Here is a 21,553-nt window from a genome sequence, read left to right on the forward strand (position 1 = left end):
TGTAGGTGAGACTGGTGGTGGTGGTTGGCTGTAGTTAAGGCTGGTGGTGGTGGTGGGTGTAGTTAAGGCTGGTGGTGGTGGTTGGCTGTAGGTGAGATTGGTGGAGGATGGCTGTAGTTAAGGCTGGTGGTGGTGGTTGGCTGTAGTTAAGGCTGGTGGTGGTGGTTGGCTGTAGGTGAGATTGGTGGAGGATGGCTGTAGTTAAGTCTGGTGGTGGTGGTTGGCTGTAGTTAAGGCTGGTGGTGGTGGTTGGCTGTAGTTAAGGCTGGTGGTGGTGGTGGGTGTAGTTAAGGCTGGTGGTGGTGGGTGGCTGTAAGTGAGACTGCTCTACCAGATGTGGGAGCACCATCAGAGGAGCTTTAAGCTGCATCCATTGCTGACAGATGTGCAAATGCACACACACACACACACATAGCTTGTCTAGTCCCTGTAGAGAAGTACTGCCAATAGAATAGGACTCCCTGGAGCAGATAAGCATGAACCTATGGGCACCATGCTGCCTAATACTAGTAGTGGGCTAGAGGGGTAAAAAGCCCCCCTGCATTGAGCTGTGGAGCAGTGGAGGAACTGTGTTCTCTGGAATGATGGTGGAGGAGCTCCATCCAGTACTTCTGATTGGATGAGCTGGTCGGTTGGGGATGATGAGGTGGGGTGGTGGTCATCATCCATCATCCTGACCTCACTAACGCTCTCCAAAAAAAGTATTTTCACATAAAGCAATGAATGAGCTGGTGTCCCAATACTTCTGTCCAAATAGAGTACATGGTCCCAGCTAGCAGGAAAAGGGGGCTGACTGTGCTTAAAGAAGACACTGGACTGAATTAAGGAAGCTGTGTGGAAGCTGTTGCCCCTCTCAGAGGGAAAGGACTCAGGGCTCAGGACTGGAATTTGCGACCCCCAGGCCGTAGCGGTAGTGGGTTCGAGCGCTGAGCCACTCGGAGCTTTGGCTTTACAGTCTGTTGCACTTATAAACATTTCTATTCATAAACATCTATATCTATCAGGCTGAAGTGTCTGATGGGTAATGTGTATGTATGAAAGGCTTAGTACTTTGGGTACTAAATAAGGACGGTGTCATGATTGGGAGCAGACCTCTGATGAAGTACCAACATGGTAGTTGAGCGCCCTCTTGTGGGCATATTAAAAGAATACAGCAGAATTCCTGATGAACCAGTCTAATACCTGTAGAAGTTACTTCAGGCTTCTTTTCTACTCTGATAAATGGTTCAAGTGTTCTTCCCATTGAGTTTGCAACCATACGTACTCTCCCCTCCCACTGCACGCCATATATATATATATATATATATATATATATATAAATAAATATAAATAAATATAATAAACACTATAAACTACACAAAATTTATTCACATTTTTTAGGCTGATTTGGGAACAGCAGGAATTTGTGAAATTATTTGAATTATTTAAAGTAACATAATATTTTACTGCTAAGTTTGGTCTCATTAATCATTAATAACCTTTTTAATTTAACTTAATTCTTCACTTTTTTATTATTTATTTATTTATTTATTTTTATACAGCTTGTTCATTATTATGGACGCATTAGTTGCCTAGAAACTCAAATTCTAAAGGGAAAACCTGAGCGTCCCCTTTATTAATTCTTAATTATTATTATTATTATTATTATTATTATTAATAATAAATAAGATTTTTAGATTTTCCACCTGAACAGGTAGTTGGAGACCTTTCTGAATCAATGTGAATAAAAACAGGTGACTGAACAGCTGTAATGTAAAGCTTTAAACACAGCTGGTCCAGGAGTGGTTTTGAGAACACGGCCTCTGCACGGCAGTGGTACGAGGTTTTCAGGCTCCCCCTGCTGGCCTCAGCAGGTATTGCACATGGCTTAGTCTAAACAGGCCTGGCCGTGTTCAATCAACTCAGCCGTACTATCACTGCAAGTGGGGTCATGTGCTGCTTAAGTAAGGGAAAGGGGCACATCCAGTCGTATACAGTCAACAAGGGGTCTGAGCTCAGGGACCCGAGTCTTCCACTTCCTCCATTGTGATGTCATACTGATGATGTCACAGAGCCTATAAAGGGGGGGGTTCTCCCCCAGTGGCTCAGTCCGAATTCAGCAGCGAGACGGAACATTTCTACGTTGCTTTCCTAACTGCTTCTCCATGGAGACAGGAGGAGTGGTAAACATGGAGGCAGACGAGGCAGGTGGAGTTCTGAGAAGCCTGGGCTACGAGGTGGTGTACAACCTCGGGGAAGGAGGCTTCGGCACGGTGAAACTGGCCACATCACAGAGGCACCGCAAACACGTGGCCATTAAAATCATGGATCGCAGGAAGGAATCATCAGATTTCGCCTGGAAGCAGTTGCCCCGGGAACTCGCCATCCTAAAGAGAGTGAGGCACCCTCACATCATTCAGGTGCACGAAAGTTTCGACATGCCCAACGGACAGGTCTTCATTGTGATGGAGGTAGCCGCAACCGACCTCCTTCACGAGATCAAGGCGCTCCGACGCCTCCCCGTTAACCAGGCCAGGATGTGGTTCTCCCAGATCGTCGATGCCGTGGGCTATCTTCACCAGCAGGACATCGCCCACCGAGACCTGAAATGCGAGAACGTCCTGCTGAGCGCTGATGGTCAGGTCAAACTGACCGACTTTGGCTTGGGCTGCTTTGTAAGAGGCTACCCTTCCCTCAGCCAGACTTACTGTGGCACTCGCTGCTACTGCGCTCCTGAGGTGCTTCTCAACAGGCCCTACGATCCCCTGAAGAGTGACGTCTGGAGCCTGGGCGTCATCCTGTACGTGATGGTCACCGGCTTCTTGCCCTTCAGTTCAGACCCTCACTGTTCTCTCACACAGCTCCAGCGCAAAGCTGCGGAGTATCCGTGTGGGGTCGCGGTGGAGGAGCCCTGTCGGGCCTTCATTTCTTACATGCTGCGTTTCAATCCCTTCACCCGGCCTTCGGTGAGAAACGTGGCGAACCACCCTTGGATGCAGGCCAGGCAGGAGCAGTAAGTAGAGCGCTGTGCTGGAACTCCAGCGTCGCGTCCTTTTGATAATCCATGTATTATTTATTACTGTTTTTATTGATCCTTTATTGATTGATTAGCTATAGTAAATAAATGGCTTTTCACAAAGCAGCATTTCTCAATGGGACAGTGGGACAGTTTGCTACAATCACCTGTATTTTCATCAACAGGAACAGGAGCGACTCTGCAAATTCATCCGTCCCCGAGTCTGAAAGCTCTCCGGAGGTGCAAGTGTGTGAAACTGCAGGGGAACACAGTGGAGAACGCAGTGAGGACAGCGAGGACCAGGACCTGGATTGGAGCAGCCTGTCCTCATCCAGCGGTCTCCTCTCCTCCACAACCAACACCTATGAGCAGAGCGTCATCCAGCGTTCGGAGGAAAACCCACGGTAAGTTTGTCTGCTTGATTATTTCTTACACAGTCAGTCTGGCAACACTGTCACTAAGGACACACACACTTGGTGAAGTGTCCATATTACGCCATGATAAAGATCACTCAAGGTTTAGACGTAGCTACTGTACAGAATCAGCTCACTAACAATGCCTACATCTCCCCATTGCTTCTGCAGGGCCCCCAGAGTCATCGGCAGATTCGTCGTGACCGTCGTTGACGAGGGCAGCAGTTCCCACCCACACCCAGTCGACCCAGTCCAGGAAGACGGTAGTGGCAGTAGAGCTGGTGCTGAGGTTGTCGGGGAGGAGTCCGGCTGCTGTGACTGTAGTCCGCTTTGTGCTGCAGTTAAAAGGGCAGCTAAGAAATATGTGGCAGCACCGATCCTCAGAGTCTCACGATCACTTCGAGGGAGGATGAGGAAGCTCTTCCGAGGGAACTCTGCCAAGTGAGCCTGGAGGAGTGAGTCCAGACTGAACCTAGACGAGATCCATGGTGAATTTGCAGCAGTGGGGGAGTGACTGGAACCGAACCGAAACCGAACCGAACCGAACAGAACCGAACCGAACCGTGTGTGTGTGTGTGAGTGTGTGTGTGTGTGTGTGAGTGTGTGTGAGTGTGTGTGTGTGTGTGTGTGTGTCTTTGAGCAATAATAAAGTGCTGCTCTACCTTACTGATGTGTTCTGGATGTTTCTGTTTTCTACTGAAAGTAAAACCTAGATATTGATCGTCTCTCTTCATCTTTATGATGAGTCTGAGGATTAAACTCACATTAGATCACTTTGAAGAAAAAGAAGATCATAATACACTAATAATAATAATAATACACTAATAATAATAATAATAATACACTAATAATAATAATAATAATAATACACTAATAATAATAATAGTAATACACTAATAATAATAATACACTAATAATAATAATACATTAATAATAATAATAATAATACACTAATAATAATACACTAATAAAAATAATAATAATAATAATAATAATACACTGATAATAATAATAATACACTAATAAAATAATAATAATAATAATAATACACTAATAATATTAATAATAATACACTAAAAATAATAATAATAATAATAATAATGACAACTAAGGCAGGACTGAGCCAAAATAACAAGCCAGGGATCTGGGAGGAAAACAGGACGCTGGGTGGGGAAAGCCAAGGCGACTGAACAGTGCTCGGAAGGGACAAGGGGATGAGGAGAACCGAGGACCACAAGCCGAGCTTCAGACAGGCCACATCAAACAAAACCAACAAAGGAACAATAGAGGAGAACAAGGACCCCCGGACCCCCGGACCCCCGGTCAGAGTTACACACTAATCATCAGAATAATAATCCCAATAAAACTGATAATACCACTGCTGCAGGTCAGGACTACACTTCAAACCAACACACACACACTCACACACACACACACACACTCTACCTACTAGTTAGCCAAGAGCCCCTCAGTTACCTAACCTGGAGTGGGGGGCAGTCGGGAGGGTTAAGGGCCTTGCTCGAGGGCCCAACAGTGGCAGCTTGTGGATCCCGGGTCTCAAACCCACAACATATCCCAGCATTCAGTGCATGAACACAACTACGGTAGAACAGGAAGGTCAACACGTCCAAAACACGTCACCTGAATGAGATCCTACTCCGGAGCATCCAGAGACAGTGGAGAGGAAAATCCAGAGACTGGACTGAACCGGTCAAGCTGGCCAGGAGCTGGTCATACTGGTAGACTAGCCTGGTGAAGCTGGTCATGCTGATGCCGATCCCAGGATGGAGGATGATGTCCACGCCCCCATGGAGAACGAGGAGGTCGAGGAGAAGCTGCGAGAGCTGCTGGAGGCAATGTTGGAGGTACTCTCTCGAGTCATCCAGATGTGCAAGCAGAGGCTGCGGAGGCTGCAGGAGCAGCTCGCTGAAGAGGTTTCTGCTCAGATAAAAATACAATAAAAACATAATAAAAATATAATAAAAATATAATAAAAATACAAAAAAATATAATAAAAATATAATAAAAATACAAAAAAATATAATAAAAATATAATAAAAAAACAATAAAAATATAATAAAAATAGAATAACAATGTAATAAAATATAATACAAATATAATAAAAATACAATAACAATATAATAAAAATATAATAAAAATAGAATAAAATATAATAAAAATGTAATAAAAATAGAATAAAAATAGAATAAAAATGTAGCTCACCTTCAACTGAACATTTAAGCAGCCTATCAGTAGAACAACTGAAGCTTGTGTGGCTTAAACACCGTATCTCAATCATCAGAAAGGGTGTCCACATACTTTTGTCCATCAAATGGACTTTAAACCTATTGTTTCTGTTTCTTCACTGACTAAAAAAATCCATATCAGCTGGTAACAGCTGCTTTCAGATGATCTAAGCTGGACCTTGATGGTCAAGGTGGGTGAAAAAGCTGGTGGTCCAGGGGGAAACGCCCCGGTAATGCTGGTAAACCAGCTGGTCCAGCAGCTTACTTAGCTCCTGACCAGCACGGCATCACATGGTTCTTTTTGGGAGGGACGGATTAGCGGGTCTATCAGTGAGACCGAGGTGGTTGACCAGTTTGGTCCGGCTGGTCATACTGATGGACCAGAGCAGCTTAAATATCTCAGCACCTTTTCCCTCTCCTCCTTCACCTCCTTCTCCTCTCTCACCACCTTTAATAAAATAATACACCATCAGAAATCATCTAGAATGCCTATTAATATTATTAATATTAATATTAATATTACTATTATTATTATTATTAACATTATTATTAATATTATTATTATTATTAATATCATTATCATTATTATTATTATTATTCATATTATTATTATTAATATTATTATTATTATTATGAGTTGCTAAATACCCCGAACACTCATCAGCTCAGAGGGCTAACCTGCACTGACAGGCAGCAGAGGACATCAACAGGGCGCTCGCGATGGAGCTTCAGGACCCCAGGAGAGGCCGCTAGCTAAGTGGCTACAGGACAAGTAGGTTGGCTGTAGGTGAGATTGGTGGAGGATGGCTGTAGTTAAGGCTGGTGGTGGTGGTTGGCTGTAGGTGAGATTGGTGGAGGATGGCTGTAGTTAAGGCAGGTGGTGGAGGATGGCTGTAGGTGAGATTGGTGGAGGTTGGCTGTAGTTAAGGCTGGTGGTGGTGGTTGGCTGTAGGTGAGATTGGTGGAGGTTGGCTGTAGGTAAGGCTGGTGGTGGTGGTTGGCTGTAGGTGAGATTCGTGGTGGTGGTTGGCTGTAGTTAAGGCTGGTGGTGGTGGTTGGCTGTAGTTAAGGCTGGTGGTGGTGGTTGGCTGTAGTTAAGGCTGGTGATGGTGGTGGGTGTACTTGAGACCGGTGGTGGTGGTTGGCTGTAGTTGAGACTGGTGGTGGTGGTTGGCTGTAGGTGAGACTGGTGGTGGTGGTTGGCTGTAGTTAAGGCTGGTGGTGGTGGTTGGCTTTAGTTAAGGCTGGTGGTGGTGGTTGGCTGTAGTTAAGGCTGGTGGTGGTGGTTGGCTGTAGTTGAGACTGGTGGTGGTGGTTGGCTGTAGTTAAGGCTGGTGGTGGTGGTTGGCTGTAGGTGAGATTGGTGGTGGTGGTTGGCTGTAGTTAAGGCTGGTGGTGCTGGTTGGCTGTAGTTAGGGCTGGTGGTGGTGGTCGGCTGTAGTTAAGGCTGGTGGTGGTGGTGGGTGTAGTTAAGGCTGGTGGTGGTGGTTGGCTGTAGTTAAGGCTGGTGGTGGTGGTGGGTGTAGTTAAGGCTGGTGGTGGTGGGTGGCTGTAAGTGAGACTGCTCTACCAGATGTGGGAGCACCATCAGAGGAGCTTTAAGCTGCATCCATTGCTGACACAGATGTGCAAATGCACACACACACACACACACACACACACACACACATAGCTTGTCTAGTCCCTGTAGAGAAGTACTGCCAATAGAATAGGACTCCCTGGAGCAGATAAGCATGAACCTATGGGCACCATGCTGCCTAATACTAGTAGTGGGCTAGAGGGGTAAAAAGCCCCCCTGCATTGAGCTGTGGAGCAGTGGAGGAACTGTGTTCTCTGGAATGATGGTGGAGGAGCTCCATCCAGTACTTCTGATTGGATGAGCTGGTCGGTTGGGGATGATGAGGTGGGGTGGTGGTCATCATCCATCATCCTGACCTCACTAACGCTCTCCAAAAAAAGTATTTTCACATAAAGCAATGAATGAGCTGGTGTCCCAATACTTCTGTCCAAATAGATTACATGGTCCCAGCTAGCAGGAAAAGGAGGCTGACTGTGCTTAAAGAAGACACTGGACTGAATTAAGGAAGCTGTGTGGAAGCTGTTGCCCCTCTCAGAGGGAAAGGACTCAGGGCTCAGGACTGGAATTTGCGACCCCCAGGCCGTAGCGGTAGTGGGTTCGAGCGCTGAGCCACTCGGAGCTTTGGCTTTACAGTCTGTTGCACTTATAAACATTTCTATTCATAAACATCTATATCTATCAGGCTGAAGTGTCTGATGGGTAATGTGTATGTATGAAAGGCTTAGTACTTTGGGTACTAAATAAGGACGGTGTCATGATTGGGAGCAGACCTCTGATGAAGTACCAACATGGTAGTTGAGCGCCCTCTTGTGGGCATATTAAAAGAATACAGCAGAATTCCTGATGAACCAGTCTAATACCTGTAGAAGTTACTTCAGGCTTCTTTTCTACTCTGATAAATGGTTCAAGTGTTCTTCCCATTGTGTTTGCAACCATACGTACTCTCCCCTCCCACTGCACGCCATACATATATATATATATATATAAATATAAATACATATAATAAACACTATAAACTACACAAAATTTATTCACATTTTTTAGGCTGATTTGGGAACAGCAGGAATTTGTGAAATTATTTGAATTATTTAAAGTAACATATAATATTTTACTGCTAAGTTTGGTCTCATTAATCATTAATAATCATTTTAATTTAACTTAATTCTTCACTTTTTTATTATTTATTTACATTTATTTATTTATTTATTTATTTTTATACAGCTTGTTCATTATTATGGACGCATTAGTTGCCTAGAAACTCAAATTCTAAAGGGAAAACCTGAGCGTCCCATTTATTAATTCTTAATTATTATTATTATTATTATTATTATTATTATTAATAATAAATAAGATTTTTCGATTTTCCACCTGAACAGGTAGTTGGAGACCTTTCTGAATCAATGTGAATAAAAACAGGTGACTGAACAGCTGTAATGTAAAGCTTTAAACACAGCTGGTCCAGGTGTGGCTTTGAGAACACAGCCTCTGCACGGCAGTGGTACGAGGTTTTCAGGCTCCCCCTGCTGGCCTCAGCAGGTATTGCACATGGCTTAGTCTAAACAGGCCTGGCCGTGTTCAATCAACTCAGCCGTACTATCACTGCAAGTGGGGTCATGTGCTGCTTAAGTAAGGGAAAGGGGCACATCCAGTCGTATACAGTCAACAAGGGGACTGAGCTCAGGGACCCGAGTCTTCCACTTCCTCCATTGTGATGTCATACTGATGATGTCACAGAGCCTATAAAAGGGGGGGTTCTCCCCCAGTGGCTCAGTCCGAATTCAGCAGCGAGACGGAACATTTCTACGTTGCTTTCCTAACTGCTTCTCCATGGAGACAGGAGGAGTGGTAAACATGGAGGCAGACGAGGCAGGTGGAGTTCTGAGAAGCCTGGGCTACGAGGTGGTGTACAACCTCGGGGAAGGAGGCTTCGGCACGGTGAAACTGGCCACATCACAGAGGCACCGCAAACACGTGGCCATTAAAATCATGGATCGCAGGAAGGAATCATCAGATTTCGCCTGGAAGCAGTTGCCCCGGGAACTCGCCATCCTAAAGAGAGTGAGGCACCCTCACATCATTCAGGTGCACGAAAGTTTCGACATGCCCAACGGACAGGTCTTCATTGTGATGGAGGTAGCCGCAACCGACCTCCTTCACGAGATCAAGGCGCTCCGACGCCTCCCCGTTAACCAGGCCAGGATGTGGTTCTCCCAGATCGTCGATGCCGTGGGCTATCTTCACCAGCAGGACATCGCCCACCGAGACCTGAAATGCGAGAACGTCCTGCTGAGCGCTGATGGTCAGGTCAAACTGACCGACTTTGGCTTGGGCTGCTTTGTAAGAGGCTACCCTTCCCTCAGCCAGACTTACTGTGGCACTCGCTGCTACTGCGCTCCTGAGGTGCTTCTCAACAGGCCCTACGATCCCCTGAAGAGTGACGTCTGGAGCCTGGGCGTCATCCTGTACGTGATGGTCACCGGCTTCTTGCCCTTCAGTTCAGACCCTCACTGTTCTCTCACACAGCTCCAGCGTAAAGCTGTGGAGTATCCGTGTGGGGTCGCGGTGGAGGAGCCCTGTCGGGCCTTCATTTCTTACATGCTGCGTTTCAATCCCTTCACCCGGCCTTCGGTGAGAAACGTGGCGAACCACCCTTGGATGCAGGCCAGGCAGGAGCAGTAAGTAGAGCGCTGTGCTGGAACTCCAGCGTCGCGTCCTTTTGATAATCCATGTATTATTTATTACTGTTTTTATTGATCCTTTATTGATTGATTAGCTATAGTAAATAAATAGCTTTTCACAAAGCAGCATTTCTCAATGGGACAGTGGGACAGTTTGCTACAATCACCTGTATTTTCATCAACAGGAACAGGAGCGACTCTGCAAATTCATCCGTCCCCGAGTCTGAAAGCTCTCCGGAGGTGCAAGTGTGTGAAACTGCAGGGGAACACAGTGGAGAACGCAGTGAGGACAGCGAGGACCAGGACCTGGATTGGAGCAGCCTGTCCTCATCCAGCGGTCTCCTCTCCTCCACAACCAACACCTATGAGCAGAGCGTCATCCAGCGTTCGGAGGAAAACCCACGGTAAGTTTGTCTGCTTGATTATTTCTTACACAGTCAGTCTGGCAACACTGTCACTAAGGACACACACACTTGGTGAAGTGTCCATATTACGCCATGATAAAGATCACTCAAGGTTTAGACGTAGCTACTGTACAGAATCAGCTCACTAACAATGCCTACATCTCCCCATTGCTTCTGCAGGGCCCCCAGAGTCATCGGCAGATTCGTCGTGACCGTCGTTGACGAGGGCAGCAGTTCCCACCCACACCCAGTCGACCCAGTCCAGGAAGACGGTAGTGGCAGTAGAGCTGGTGCAGAGGTTGTCGGGGAGGAGTCCGGCTGCTGTGACTGTAGTCCGCTTTGTGCTGCAGTTAAAAGGGCAGCTAAGAAATATGTGGCAGCACCGATCCTCAGAGTCTCACGATCACTTCGAGGGAGGATGAGGAAGCTCTTCCGAGGGAACTCTGCCAAGTGAGCCTGGAGGAGTGAGAGTGAACCTAGACGAGATCCATGGTGAATTTGCAGCAGTGGGGGAGTGACTGGAACCGAACCGAAACCGAACCGAACCGAACTGAACCGAACCGAACCGAACCGTGTGTGTGTGAGTGTGTGTGTGTGTTTGTGTGTGAGTGAGTGTGTGTGTGTGTGTGTGTGTGTGTGTGTGTGTGTGTGTGAGTGTGTGTGTGTGAGTGAGTGTGTGTGTGTGTGTGTGTGTGTCTTTGAGCAATAATAAAGTGCTGCTCTACCTTACTGATGTGTTCTGGATGTTTCTGTTTTCTACTGAAAGTAAAACCTAGATATTGATCGTCTCTCTTCATCTTTATGATGAGTCTGAAGATTAAACTCACATTAGATCACTTTGAAGAAACAGAAGATCATAATACACTAATAATAATAATACATTAATAATAATAATAATAATACACTAATAATAATAATAATAATACACCAATAATAATAATACATTAATAATAATAATAATAATAATACACTAATAATAACACACTAATAAAAAAAATAATAATAATAATAATACACTAATAATAATACTAATAATACACTAAAAATAATAATAATAATAATAATAATACACTAATAATAATAATAACAATACACTAATAATAATAATAATAATAATAATGACATCTAAGGCAGGACTGAGCCAAAATAACAAACCAGGGATCTGGGAGGAAAACAGGACGCTGGGTGGGGAAAGCCAAGGCGACTGAGCAGTGCTCGGAAGGGACAAGGGGATGAGGAGAACCGAGGACCACAAGCCGAGCTTCAGACAGGCCACATCAAACAAAACCAACAGAGGAACAAGAGAGGAGAACAAGGACCCCCGGACCCCCAGTCAGAGTTACACACTAATCATCAGAATAATAATCCCAATAAAACTGATAATACCACTGCTGCAGGTCAGGACTACACTTCAAACCAACACACACACACTCACACACACACACACACACTCTACCTACTAGTTAGCCAAGAGCCCCTCAGTTACCTAACCTGGAGTGGGGGGCAGTCGGGAGGGTTAAGGGCCTTGCTCGAGGGCCCAACAGTGGCAGCTTGTGGATCCCGGGTCTCAAACCCACAACATATCCCAGCATTCAGTGCATGAACACAACTACGGTAGAACAGGAAGGTCAACACGTCCAAAACACGTCACCTGAATGAGATCCTACTCCGGAGCATCCAGAGACAGTGGAGAGGAAAATCCAGAGACTGGACTGAACCGGTCAAGCTGGCCAGGAGCTGGTCATACTGGTAGACTAGCCTGGTGAAGCTGGTCATGCTGATGCCGATCCCAGGATGGAGGATGATGTCCACGCCCCCATGGAGAACGAGGAGGTCGAGGAGAAGCTGCGAGAGCTGCTGGAGGCAATGTTGGAGGTACTCTCTCGACTCATCCAGATGTGCAAGCAGAGGCTGCGGAGGCTGCAGGAGCAGCTCGCTGAAGAGGTTTCTGCTCAGATAAAAATACAATAAAAACATAATAAAAATATAATAAAAATATAATAAAAATACAAAAAAAATACAATAAAAATATAATAAAAATTTCATAAAAATATAATAAAAATACAAAAAAATATAATAAAAATATAATAAAAATACAAAAAAATATAATACAAAATATAATAAAAATACAATAAAAATATAATAAAAATAGAATAACAATATAATAAAAATAGAATAAAAATAGAATAAAATATAATACAAATATAATACAAATACAATAAAAATACAATAAAAATATAATAAAAATTTAATAAAAATATAATAAAAATATAATAAAAATACAATACAAATTTAATTAATATATAATAAAAATACAATAAAAATAGAATAAAAATACAATAAAAATAGAATAAAAATATAAAAATACAATAAAAATTTAATAAAAATATAATAAAAATATAATAAAAATAGAATAAAATATAATAAAAATTTAATAAAAATATAATAAAAATAGAATAAAAATGTAGCTCACCTTCAACTGAACATTTAAGCAGCCTATCAGTAGAACAACTGAAGCTTGTGTGGCTTAAACACCGTATCTCAATCATCAGAAAGGGTGTCCACATACTTTTGTCCATCAAATGGACTTTAAACCTATTGTTTCTGTTTCTTCACTGACTAAAAAAATCCATATCAGCTGGTAACAGCTGCTTTCAGATGATCTAAGCTGGACCTTGATGGTCAAGGTGGGTGAAAAAGCTGGTGGTCCAGGGGGAAACGCCCCGGTAATGCTGGTAAACCAGCTGGTCCAGCAGCTTACTTAGCTCCTGACCAGCACGGCATCACATGGTTCTTTTTGGGAGGGACGGTTTAGAGGGTCTATCAGTGAGACCGAGGTGGTTGACCAGTTTGGTCCGGCTGGTCATACTGATGGACCAGAGCAGCTTAAATATCTCAGCACCTTTTCCCTCTCCTCCTTCACCTCCTTCTCCTCTCTCACCACCTTTAATAAAATAATACACCATCAGAAATCATCTAGAATGTGGTCTAATATTTTTATTATTATTATTATTATTATTAACATTATTATTATTATTATTATTATTATTATTAACATTATTATTATTAATATTATTATTATTATCATTATTAACATTATTATTATTATTATTATTATTATTAACATTATTATTATTAATATTATTATTATTATTATTAATATTATTATTTTTATGAGTTGCTAAATACCCCGAACACTCATCAGCTCAGAGGGCTAACCTGCACTGACAGGCAGCAGAGGACATCAACAGGGCGCTCGCGCTGGAGCTTCAGGACCCCAGGAGAGGCCGCTAGCTAAGTGGCTACAGGACAAGTAGGTTGGCTGTAGGTGAGATTGGTGGAGGATGGCTGTAGTTAAGGCTGGTGGTGGTGGTTGGCTGTAGGTGAGATTGGTGGAGGATGGCTGTAGTTAAGGCTGGTGGTGGTGGTTGGCTGTAGGTGAGATTGGTGGAGGATGGCTGTAGTTAAGGCTGGTGGTGGAGGATGGCTGTAGTTAAGGCTGGTGGTGGTGGTTGGCTGTAGGTGAGATTGGTGGAGGTTGGCTGTAGTTAAGGCTGGTGGTGGTGGTTGGCTGTAGGTGAGATTGGTGGTGGATGGCTGTAGTTAAGGCTGGTGGTGGTGGTTGGCTGTAGGTGAGATTGGTGGAGGATGGCTGTAGTTAAGGCTGGTGGTGGTGGTTGGCTGTAGGTGAGATTGGTGGAGGATGGCTGTAGTTAAGGCTGGTGGTGGTGGTTGGCTGTAGGTGAGATTGGTGGAGGATGGCTGTAGTTAAGGCTGGTGGTGGTGGTTGGCTGTAGGTGAGACTGGTGGAGGATGGCTGTAGTTAAGGCTGGTGGTGGTGGTTGGCTGTAGTTAAGGCTGGTGATGGTGGTGGGTGTACTTGAGACTGGTGGTGGTGGTAGTTAAGGCTGGTGGTGGTGGTGGGTGTAGTTAAGGCTGGTGGTGGTGGTGGGTGTAGTTAAGGCTGGTGGTGGTGGTGGGTGTAGTTAAGGCTGGTGGTGGTGGGTGGCTGTAAGTGAGACTGCTCTACCAGATGTGGGAGCACCATCAGAGGAGCTTTAAGCTGCATCCATTGCTGACAGATGTGCAAATGCACACACACACACACACACACACACACACACATAGCTTGTCTAGTCCCTGTAGAGAAGTACTGCCAATAGAATAGGACTCCCTGGAGCAGATAAGCATGAACCTATGGGCACCATGCTGCCTAATACTAGTAGTGGGCTAGAGGGGTATAAAGCCCCCCTGCATTGAGCTGTGGAGCAGTGGAGGAACTGTGTTCTCTGGAATGATGGTGGAGGAGCTCCATCCAGTACTTCTGACCGGATGAGCTGGTCGGTTGGGGATGATGAGGTGGGGTGGTGGTCATCATCCATCATCCTGACCTCACTAACGCTCTCCAAAAAAAGTATTTTCACATAAAGCAATGAATGAGCTGGTGTCCCAATACTTCTGTCCAAATAGAGTACATGGTCCCAGCTAGCAGGAAAAGGGGGCTGACTGTGCTTAAAGAAGACACTGGACTGAATTAAGGAAGCTGTGTGGAAGCTGTTGCCCCTCTCAGAGGGAAAGGACTCAGGGCTCAGGACTGGAATTTGCGACCCCCAGGCCGTAGCGGTAGTGGGTTCGAGCGCTGAGCCACTCGGAGCTTTGGCTTTACAGTCTGTTGCACTTATAAACATTTCTATTCATAAACATCTATATCTATCAGGCTGAAGTGTCTGATGGGTAATGTGTATGTATGAAAGGCTTAGTACTTTGGGTACTAAATAAGGACGGTGTCATGATTGGGAGCAGACCTCTGATGAAGTACCAACATGGTAGTTGAGCGCCCTCTTGTGGGCATATTAAAAGAATACAGCAGAATTCCTGATGAACCAGTCTAATACCTGTAGAAGTTACTTCAGGCTTCTTTTCTACTCTGATAAATGGATCAAGTGTTCTTCCCATTGTGTTTGCAACCATACGTACTCTCCCCTCCCACTGCACGCCAAACATACATATATATATATATAAATATAAATACATATAATAAACACTATAAACTACACAAAATTTATTCACATTTTTTAGGCTGATTTGGGAACAGCAGGAATTTGTGAAATTATTTGAATTATTTAAAGTAACATATAATATTTTACTGCTAAGTTTGTTCTCATTAATCATTAATAACCATTTAAACATTTTTTTTTTTATTTAATTTAACTTCATTCTTCACTTTTTTATTATTTTTTTACATTTATTTATTTATTTATTTATTTTTATACAGCTTGTTCATTATTATGGACGCATTAGTTGCCTAGAAACTCAAATTCTAAAGGGAAAACCTGAGCGTCCCCTTTATTAATTCTTAATTATTATTATTATTATTATTACTATTATTATTAATAATAAATAAGATTTTTAGATTTTCCACCTGAACAGGTAGTTGGAGACCTTTCTGAATCAATGTGAATAAAAACAGGTGACTGAACAGCTGTAATGTAAAGCTTTAAACACAGCTGGTCCAGTTGTGGCTTTGAGAACACGGCCTCTGCAGCGCAGTGGTACGAGGTTTTCAGGCTCCCCCTGCTGGCCTCAGCAGGTATTGCACATGGCTTAGTCTGGCCTGGCCGTGTTCAATCAACTCAGCCGTACTATCACTGCAAGTGGGGTCATGTGCTGCTTAAGTAAGGGAAAGGGGCACATCCAGTCGTATACAGTCAACAAGGGGACTGAGCTCAGGGACCCGAGTCTTCCACTTCCTCCATTGTGATGTCATACTGATGATGTCACAGAGCCTATAAAAGGGGGGGGTTCTCCCCCAGTGGCTCAGTCCGAATTCAGCAGCGAGACGGAACATTTCTACGTTGCTTTCCTAACTGCTTCTCCATGGAGACAGGAGGAGTGGTAAACATGGAGGCAGACGAGGCAGGTGGAGTTCTGAGAAGCTTGGGCTACGAGGTGGTGTACAACCTCGGGGAAGGAGGCTTCGGCACGGTGAAACTGGCCACATCACAGAGGCACCGCAAACACGTGGCCATTAAAATCATGGATCGCAGGAAGGAATCATCAGATTTCGCCTGGAAGCAGTTGCCCCGGGAACTCGCCATCCTAAAGAGAGTGAGGCACCCTCACATCATTCAGGTGCACGAAAGTTTCGACATGCCCAACGGACAGGTCTTCATTGTGATGGAGGTAGCCGCAACCGACCTCCTTCACGAGATCAAGGCGCTCCGACGCCTCCCCGTTAACCAGGCCAGGATGTGGTTCTCCCAGATCGTCGATGCCGTGGGCTATCTTCACCAGCAGGACATCGCCCACCGAGACCTGAAATGCGAGAACGTCCTGCTGAGCGCTGATGGTCAGGTCAAACTGACCGACTTTGGCTTGGGCTGCTTTGTAAGAGGCTACCCTTCCCTCAGCCAGACTTACTGTGGCACTCGCTGCTACTGCGCTCCTGAGGTGCTTCTCAACAGGCCCTACGATCCCCTGAAGAGTGACGTCTGGAGCCTGGGCGTCATCCTGTACGTGATGGTCACCGGCTTCTTGCCCTTCAGTTCAGACCCTCACTGTTCTCTCACACAGCTCCAGCGCAAAGCTGCGGAGTATCCGTGTGGGGTCGCGGTGGAGGAGCCCTGTCGGGCCTTCATTTCTTACATGCTGCGTTTCAATCCCTTCACCCGGCCTTCGGTGAGAAACGTGGCGAACCACCCTTGGATGCAGGCCAGGCAGGAGCAGTAAGTAGAGCGCTGTGCTGGAACTCCAGCGTCGCGTCCTTTTGATAATCCATGTATTATTTATTACTGTTTTTATTGATCCTTTATTGATTGATTAGCTATAGTAAATAAATGGCTTTTCACAAAGCAGCATTTCTCAATGGGACAGTGGGACAGTTTGCTACAATCACCTGTATTTTCATCAACAGGAACAGGAGCGACTCTGCAAATTCATCCGTCCCCGAGTCTGAAAGCTCTCCGGAGGTGCAAGTGTGTGAAACTGCAGGGGAACACAGTGGAGAACGCAGTGAGGACAGCGAGGACCAGGACCTGGATTGGAGCAGCCTGTCCTCATCCAGCGGTCTCCTCTCCTCCACAACCAACACCTATGAGCAGAGCGTCATCCAGCGTTCGGAGGAAAACCCACGGTAAGTTTGTCTGCTTGATTATTTCTTACACAGTCAGTCTGGCAACACTGTCACTAAGGACACACACACTTGGTGAAGTGTCCATATTACGCCATGATAAAGATCACTCAAGGTTTAGACGTAGCTACTGTACAGAATCAGCTCACTAACAATGCCTACATCTCCCCATTGCTTCTGCAGGGCCCCCAGAGTCATCGGCAGATTCGTCGTGACCGTCGTTGACGAGGGCAGCAGTTCCCACCCACACCCAGTCGACCCAGTCCAGGAAGACGGTAGTGGCAGTAGAGCTGGTGCAGAGGTTGTCGGGGAGGAGTCCGGCTGCTGTGACTGTAGTCCGCTTTGTGCTGCAGTTAAAAGGGCAGCTAAGAAATATGTGGCAGCACCGATCCTCAGAGTCTCACGATCACTTCGAGGGAGGATGAGGAAGCTCTTCCGAGGGAACTCTGCCAAGTGAGCCTGGAGGAGTGAGTCCAGACTGAACCTAGACGAGATCCATGGTGAATTTGCAGCAGTGGGGGAGTGACTGGAACCGAACCGAAACCGAACCGAACCGAACAGAACCGAACCGAACCGAACCGAACCGTGTGTGTGTGTGTGAGTGTGTGTTTGTGTGTGAGTGAGTGTGTGTGTGTGTGTGTGAGTGTGAGTGTGTGTGTGTGTGTGTGTGTGTGTGTGTGTCTTTGAGCAATAATAAAGTGCTGCTCTACCTTACTGATGTGTTCTGGATGTTTCTGTTTTCTACTGAAAGTAAAACCTAGATATTGATCGTCTCTCTTCATCTTTATGATGAGTCTGAGGATTAAACTCACATTAGATCACTTTGAAGAAACAGAAGATCATAATACACTAATAATAATAATAATACACTAATAATAATAATACACTAATAATAATAATAATAATACATTAATAATAATAATACATTAATAATAATAATACACTAATAATAATAAACTAATAATAATAAACTAATAATAATAATAATAACAATACACTAATAATAATAATACATTAATCATAATAATACACTAATAATAATAATACACTAATAAAATAATAATAATAATAATACACTAATAAAATAATAATAATAATAATACACTAATAATAATAATAACAATACACTAATAATAATAATAATACACTAAAAATAATAATAATAATAATAATAATGACAACTAAGGCAGGACTGAGCCAAAATAACAAACCAGGGATCTGGGAGGAAAACAGGACGCTGGGTGGGGAAAGCCAAGGCGACTGAGCAGTGCTCGGAAGGGACAAGGGGATGAGGAGAACCGAGGACCACAAGCCGAGCTTCAGACAGGCCACATCAAACAAAACCAACAGAGGAACAATAGAGGAGAACAAGGACCCCCGGACCCCCGGTCAGAGTTACACACTAATCATCAGAATAATAATCCCAATAAAACTGATAATACCACTGCTGCAGGTCACGAGGAGGTCGAGGAGAAGCTGCGAGAGCTGCTGGAGGCAATGTTGGAGGTACTCTCTCGAGTCATCCAGATGTGCAAGCAGAGGCTGCGGAGGCTGCAGGAGCAGCTCGCTGAAGAGGTTTCTGCTCAGATAAAAATACAATAAAAATAGAATAAAAATATAATAAAAATTTCATAAAAATAGAATAAAAATACAAAAAAATATAATAAAAATACAAAGAAATATAATAAAAATATAATAAAAAAACAATAAAAATATAATTAAAATAGAATAACAATATAATAATATAGAATAAAAATAGAATAAAAATAGAATAAAATATAATACAAATATAATAAAAATACAATAAAAATACAATAAAAATATAATAAAAATATAATAAAAATACAATACAAATTTAATTAAAATATAATAAAAATATAATAAAAATACAATAAAAATATAATAAAAATATAATAAAAATACAATAAAAATTTAATACAAATATAATAAAAATATAATAAAAATATAATAAAAATAGAATAAAATATAATAAAAATAGAATAAAAATAGAATAAAAATGTAGCTCACCTTCAACTGAACATTTAAGCAGCCTATCAGTAGAACAACTGAAGCATGTGTGGCTGAAACACCATATCTCAATCATCAGAAAGGGTGTCCACATACTTTTGTCCATCAAATGGACTTTAAACCTATTGTTTCTGTTTCTTCACTGACTAAAAAAATCCATATCAGCTGGTAATAGCTGCTTTCAGATTATCTAAGCTGGACCTTGATGGTCAAGGTGGGTGAAAAAGCTGGTGGTCCAGGGGGAAACGCCCCGGTAATGCTGGTAAACCAGCTGGTCCAGCAGCTTACTTAGCTCCTGACCAGCACGGCATCACATGGTTCTCTTTAGGAGGGACGGTTTAGAGGGACTATCAGTGAGACCGAGGTGGTTGACCAGTTTGGTCCGGCTGGTCATACTGATGGACCAGAGCAGCTTAAATATCTCAGCACCTTTTCCCTCTCCTCCTTCACCTCCTTCTCCTCTCTCACCACCTTTAATAAAATAATACACCATCAGAAATCATCTAGAATGTGGTCTAATATTATTATTATTATTACTATTATTATTATTATTATTATTATTAACATCATTATTAATAATATTATTATTATTACTATTATTATTATTAATATTATTATTTTTATGAGTTGCTAAATACCCCGAACACTCATCAGCTCAGAGGGCTAACCTGCACTGACAGGCAGCAGAGGACATCAACAGGGCGCTCGCGCTGGAGCTTCAGGACCCCAGGAGAGGCCGCTAGCTAAGTGGCTACAGGACAAGTAGGTTGGCTGTAGGTGAGATTGGTGGAGGATGGCTGTAGTTAAGGCTGGAGGTGGTGGTTGGCTGTAGTTAAGGCTGGTGGTGGTGGTTGGCTGTAGTTAAGGCTGGTGGTGGTGGTTGGCTGTAGGTGAGATTGGTGGTGGATGGCTGTAGTTAAGGCTGGTGGTGGTGGTTGGCTGTAGGTGAGATTGGTGGAGGATGGCTGTAGTTAAGGCTGGTGGTGGTGGTTGGCTGTAGGTGAGATTGGTGGTGGATGGCTGTAGTTAAGGCTGGTGGTGGTGGTTGGCTGTAGGTGAGATTGGTGGAGGATGGCTGTAGTTAAGGCTGGTGGTGGTGGTTGGCTGTAGTTAAGGCTGGTGGTGGTGGTGGGTGTACTTGAGACTGGTGGTGGGTTTAGTTAAGGCTGGTGGTGGTGGTTGGCTGTAGTTAAGGCTGGTGGTGGTGGTGGGTGTAGTTAAGGCTGGTGGTGGTGGTTGGCTGTAGTTAAGGCTGGTGGTGGTGGTGGGTGTAGTTAAGGCTGGTGGTGGTGGTGGGCTGTAGTTAAGGCTGGTGGTGGTGGTGGGTGTAGTTAAGGCTGGTGGTGGTGGTTGGCTGTAGTTAAGGCTGGTGGTGGTGGTGGGTGTAGTTAAGGCTGGTGGTGGTGGGTGGCTGTAAGTGAGACTGCTCTACCAGATGTGGGAGCACCATCAGAGGAGCTTTAAGCTGCATCCATTGCTGACAGATGTGCAAATGCACACACACACACACACATAGCTTGTCTAGTCCCTGTAGAGAAGTACTGCCAATAGAATAGGACTCCCTGGAGCAGATAAGCATGAACCTATGGGCACCATGCTGCCTAATACTAGTAGTGGGCTAGAGGGGTAAAAAGCCCCCCTGCATTGAGCTGTGGAGCAGTGGAGGAACTGTGTTCTCTGGAATGATGGTGGAGGAGCTCCATCCAGTACTTCTGACCGGATGAGCTGGTCGGTTGGGGATGATGAGGTGGGGTGGTGGTCATCATCCATCATCCTGACCTCACTAACGCTCTCCAAAAAAAGTATTTTCACATAAAGCAATGAATGAGCTGGTGTCCCAATACTTCTGTCCAAATAGAGTACATGGTTCCAGCTAGCAGGAAAAGGGGGCTGACTGTGCTTAAAGAAGACACTGGACTGAATTAAGGAAGCTGTGTGGAAGCTGTTGCCCCTCTCAGAGGGAAAGGACTCAGGGCTCAGGACTGGAATTTGCGACCCCCAGGCCGTAGCGGTAGTGGGTTCGAGCGCTGAGCCACTCGGAGCTTTGGCTTTACAGTCTGTTGCACTTATAAACATTTCTA

General features: G+C 44.2%; 4 protein-coding genes across 4 annotated transcripts in view; 3 read left to right on the top strand and 1 right to left on the bottom strand.

The window, feature by feature from the left end:
- Nucleotides 1-13,560, bottom strand: part of LOC140543615 (uncharacterized) — a 15,483-nt gene extending 1,923 nt beyond the window's left edge. Inside the window, exons 1-3 of the mRNA XM_072666719.1 lie at nucleotides 13,535-13,560; nucleotides 11,967-12,263; nucleotides 5,050-5,346 (exon numbers count right to left, since the gene is read on the bottom strand). Coding sequence (XP_072522820.1) covers nucleotides 5,050-5,346; nucleotides 11,967-12,263; nucleotides 13,535-13,560 — 620 coding nt within the window. The remainder of the gene's footprint in view (nucleotides 1-5,049; nucleotides 5,347-11,966; nucleotides 12,264-13,534) is intronic.
- On the top strand, nucleotides 2,169-2,996 carry LOC140544372 (testis-specific serine/threonine-protein kinase 6-like). Its single transcript, XM_072667891.1, has one exon. It carries the CDS (start codon nucleotides 2,169-2,171, stop codon nucleotides 2,994-2,996), a length of 828 nt encoding a protein of 275 aa, XP_072523992.1.
- Nucleotides 9,085-9,912, top strand: LOC140544373 (testis-specific serine/threonine-protein kinase 6-like). Its single transcript, XM_072667893.1, has one exon. The coding sequence runs from the start codon at nucleotides 9,085-9,087 to the stop codon at nucleotides 9,910-9,912; it is 828 nt and encodes a 275-aa protein (XP_072523994.1).
- Nucleotides 13,561-16,216: 2,656 nt separating the features above from the next.
- LOC140543617 (testis-specific serine/threonine-protein kinase 6-like) lies at nucleotides 16,217-17,044 on the top strand. The gene has a single exon (XM_072666720.1). It carries the CDS (start codon nucleotides 16,217-16,219, stop codon nucleotides 17,042-17,044), a length of 828 nt encoding a protein of 275 aa, XP_072522821.1.
- Nucleotides 17,045-21,553: the final 4,509 nt, after the last annotated feature.

The sequence above is a fragment of the Salminus brasiliensis genome, chromosome 22 (assembly GCF_030463535.1).
Source record: "Salminus brasiliensis chromosome 22, fSalBra1.hap2, whole genome shotgun sequence".
In the NCBI taxonomy this organism is placed as follows: Eukaryota; Metazoa; Chordata; class Actinopteri; order Characiformes; family Bryconidae; genus Salminus; species Salminus brasiliensis.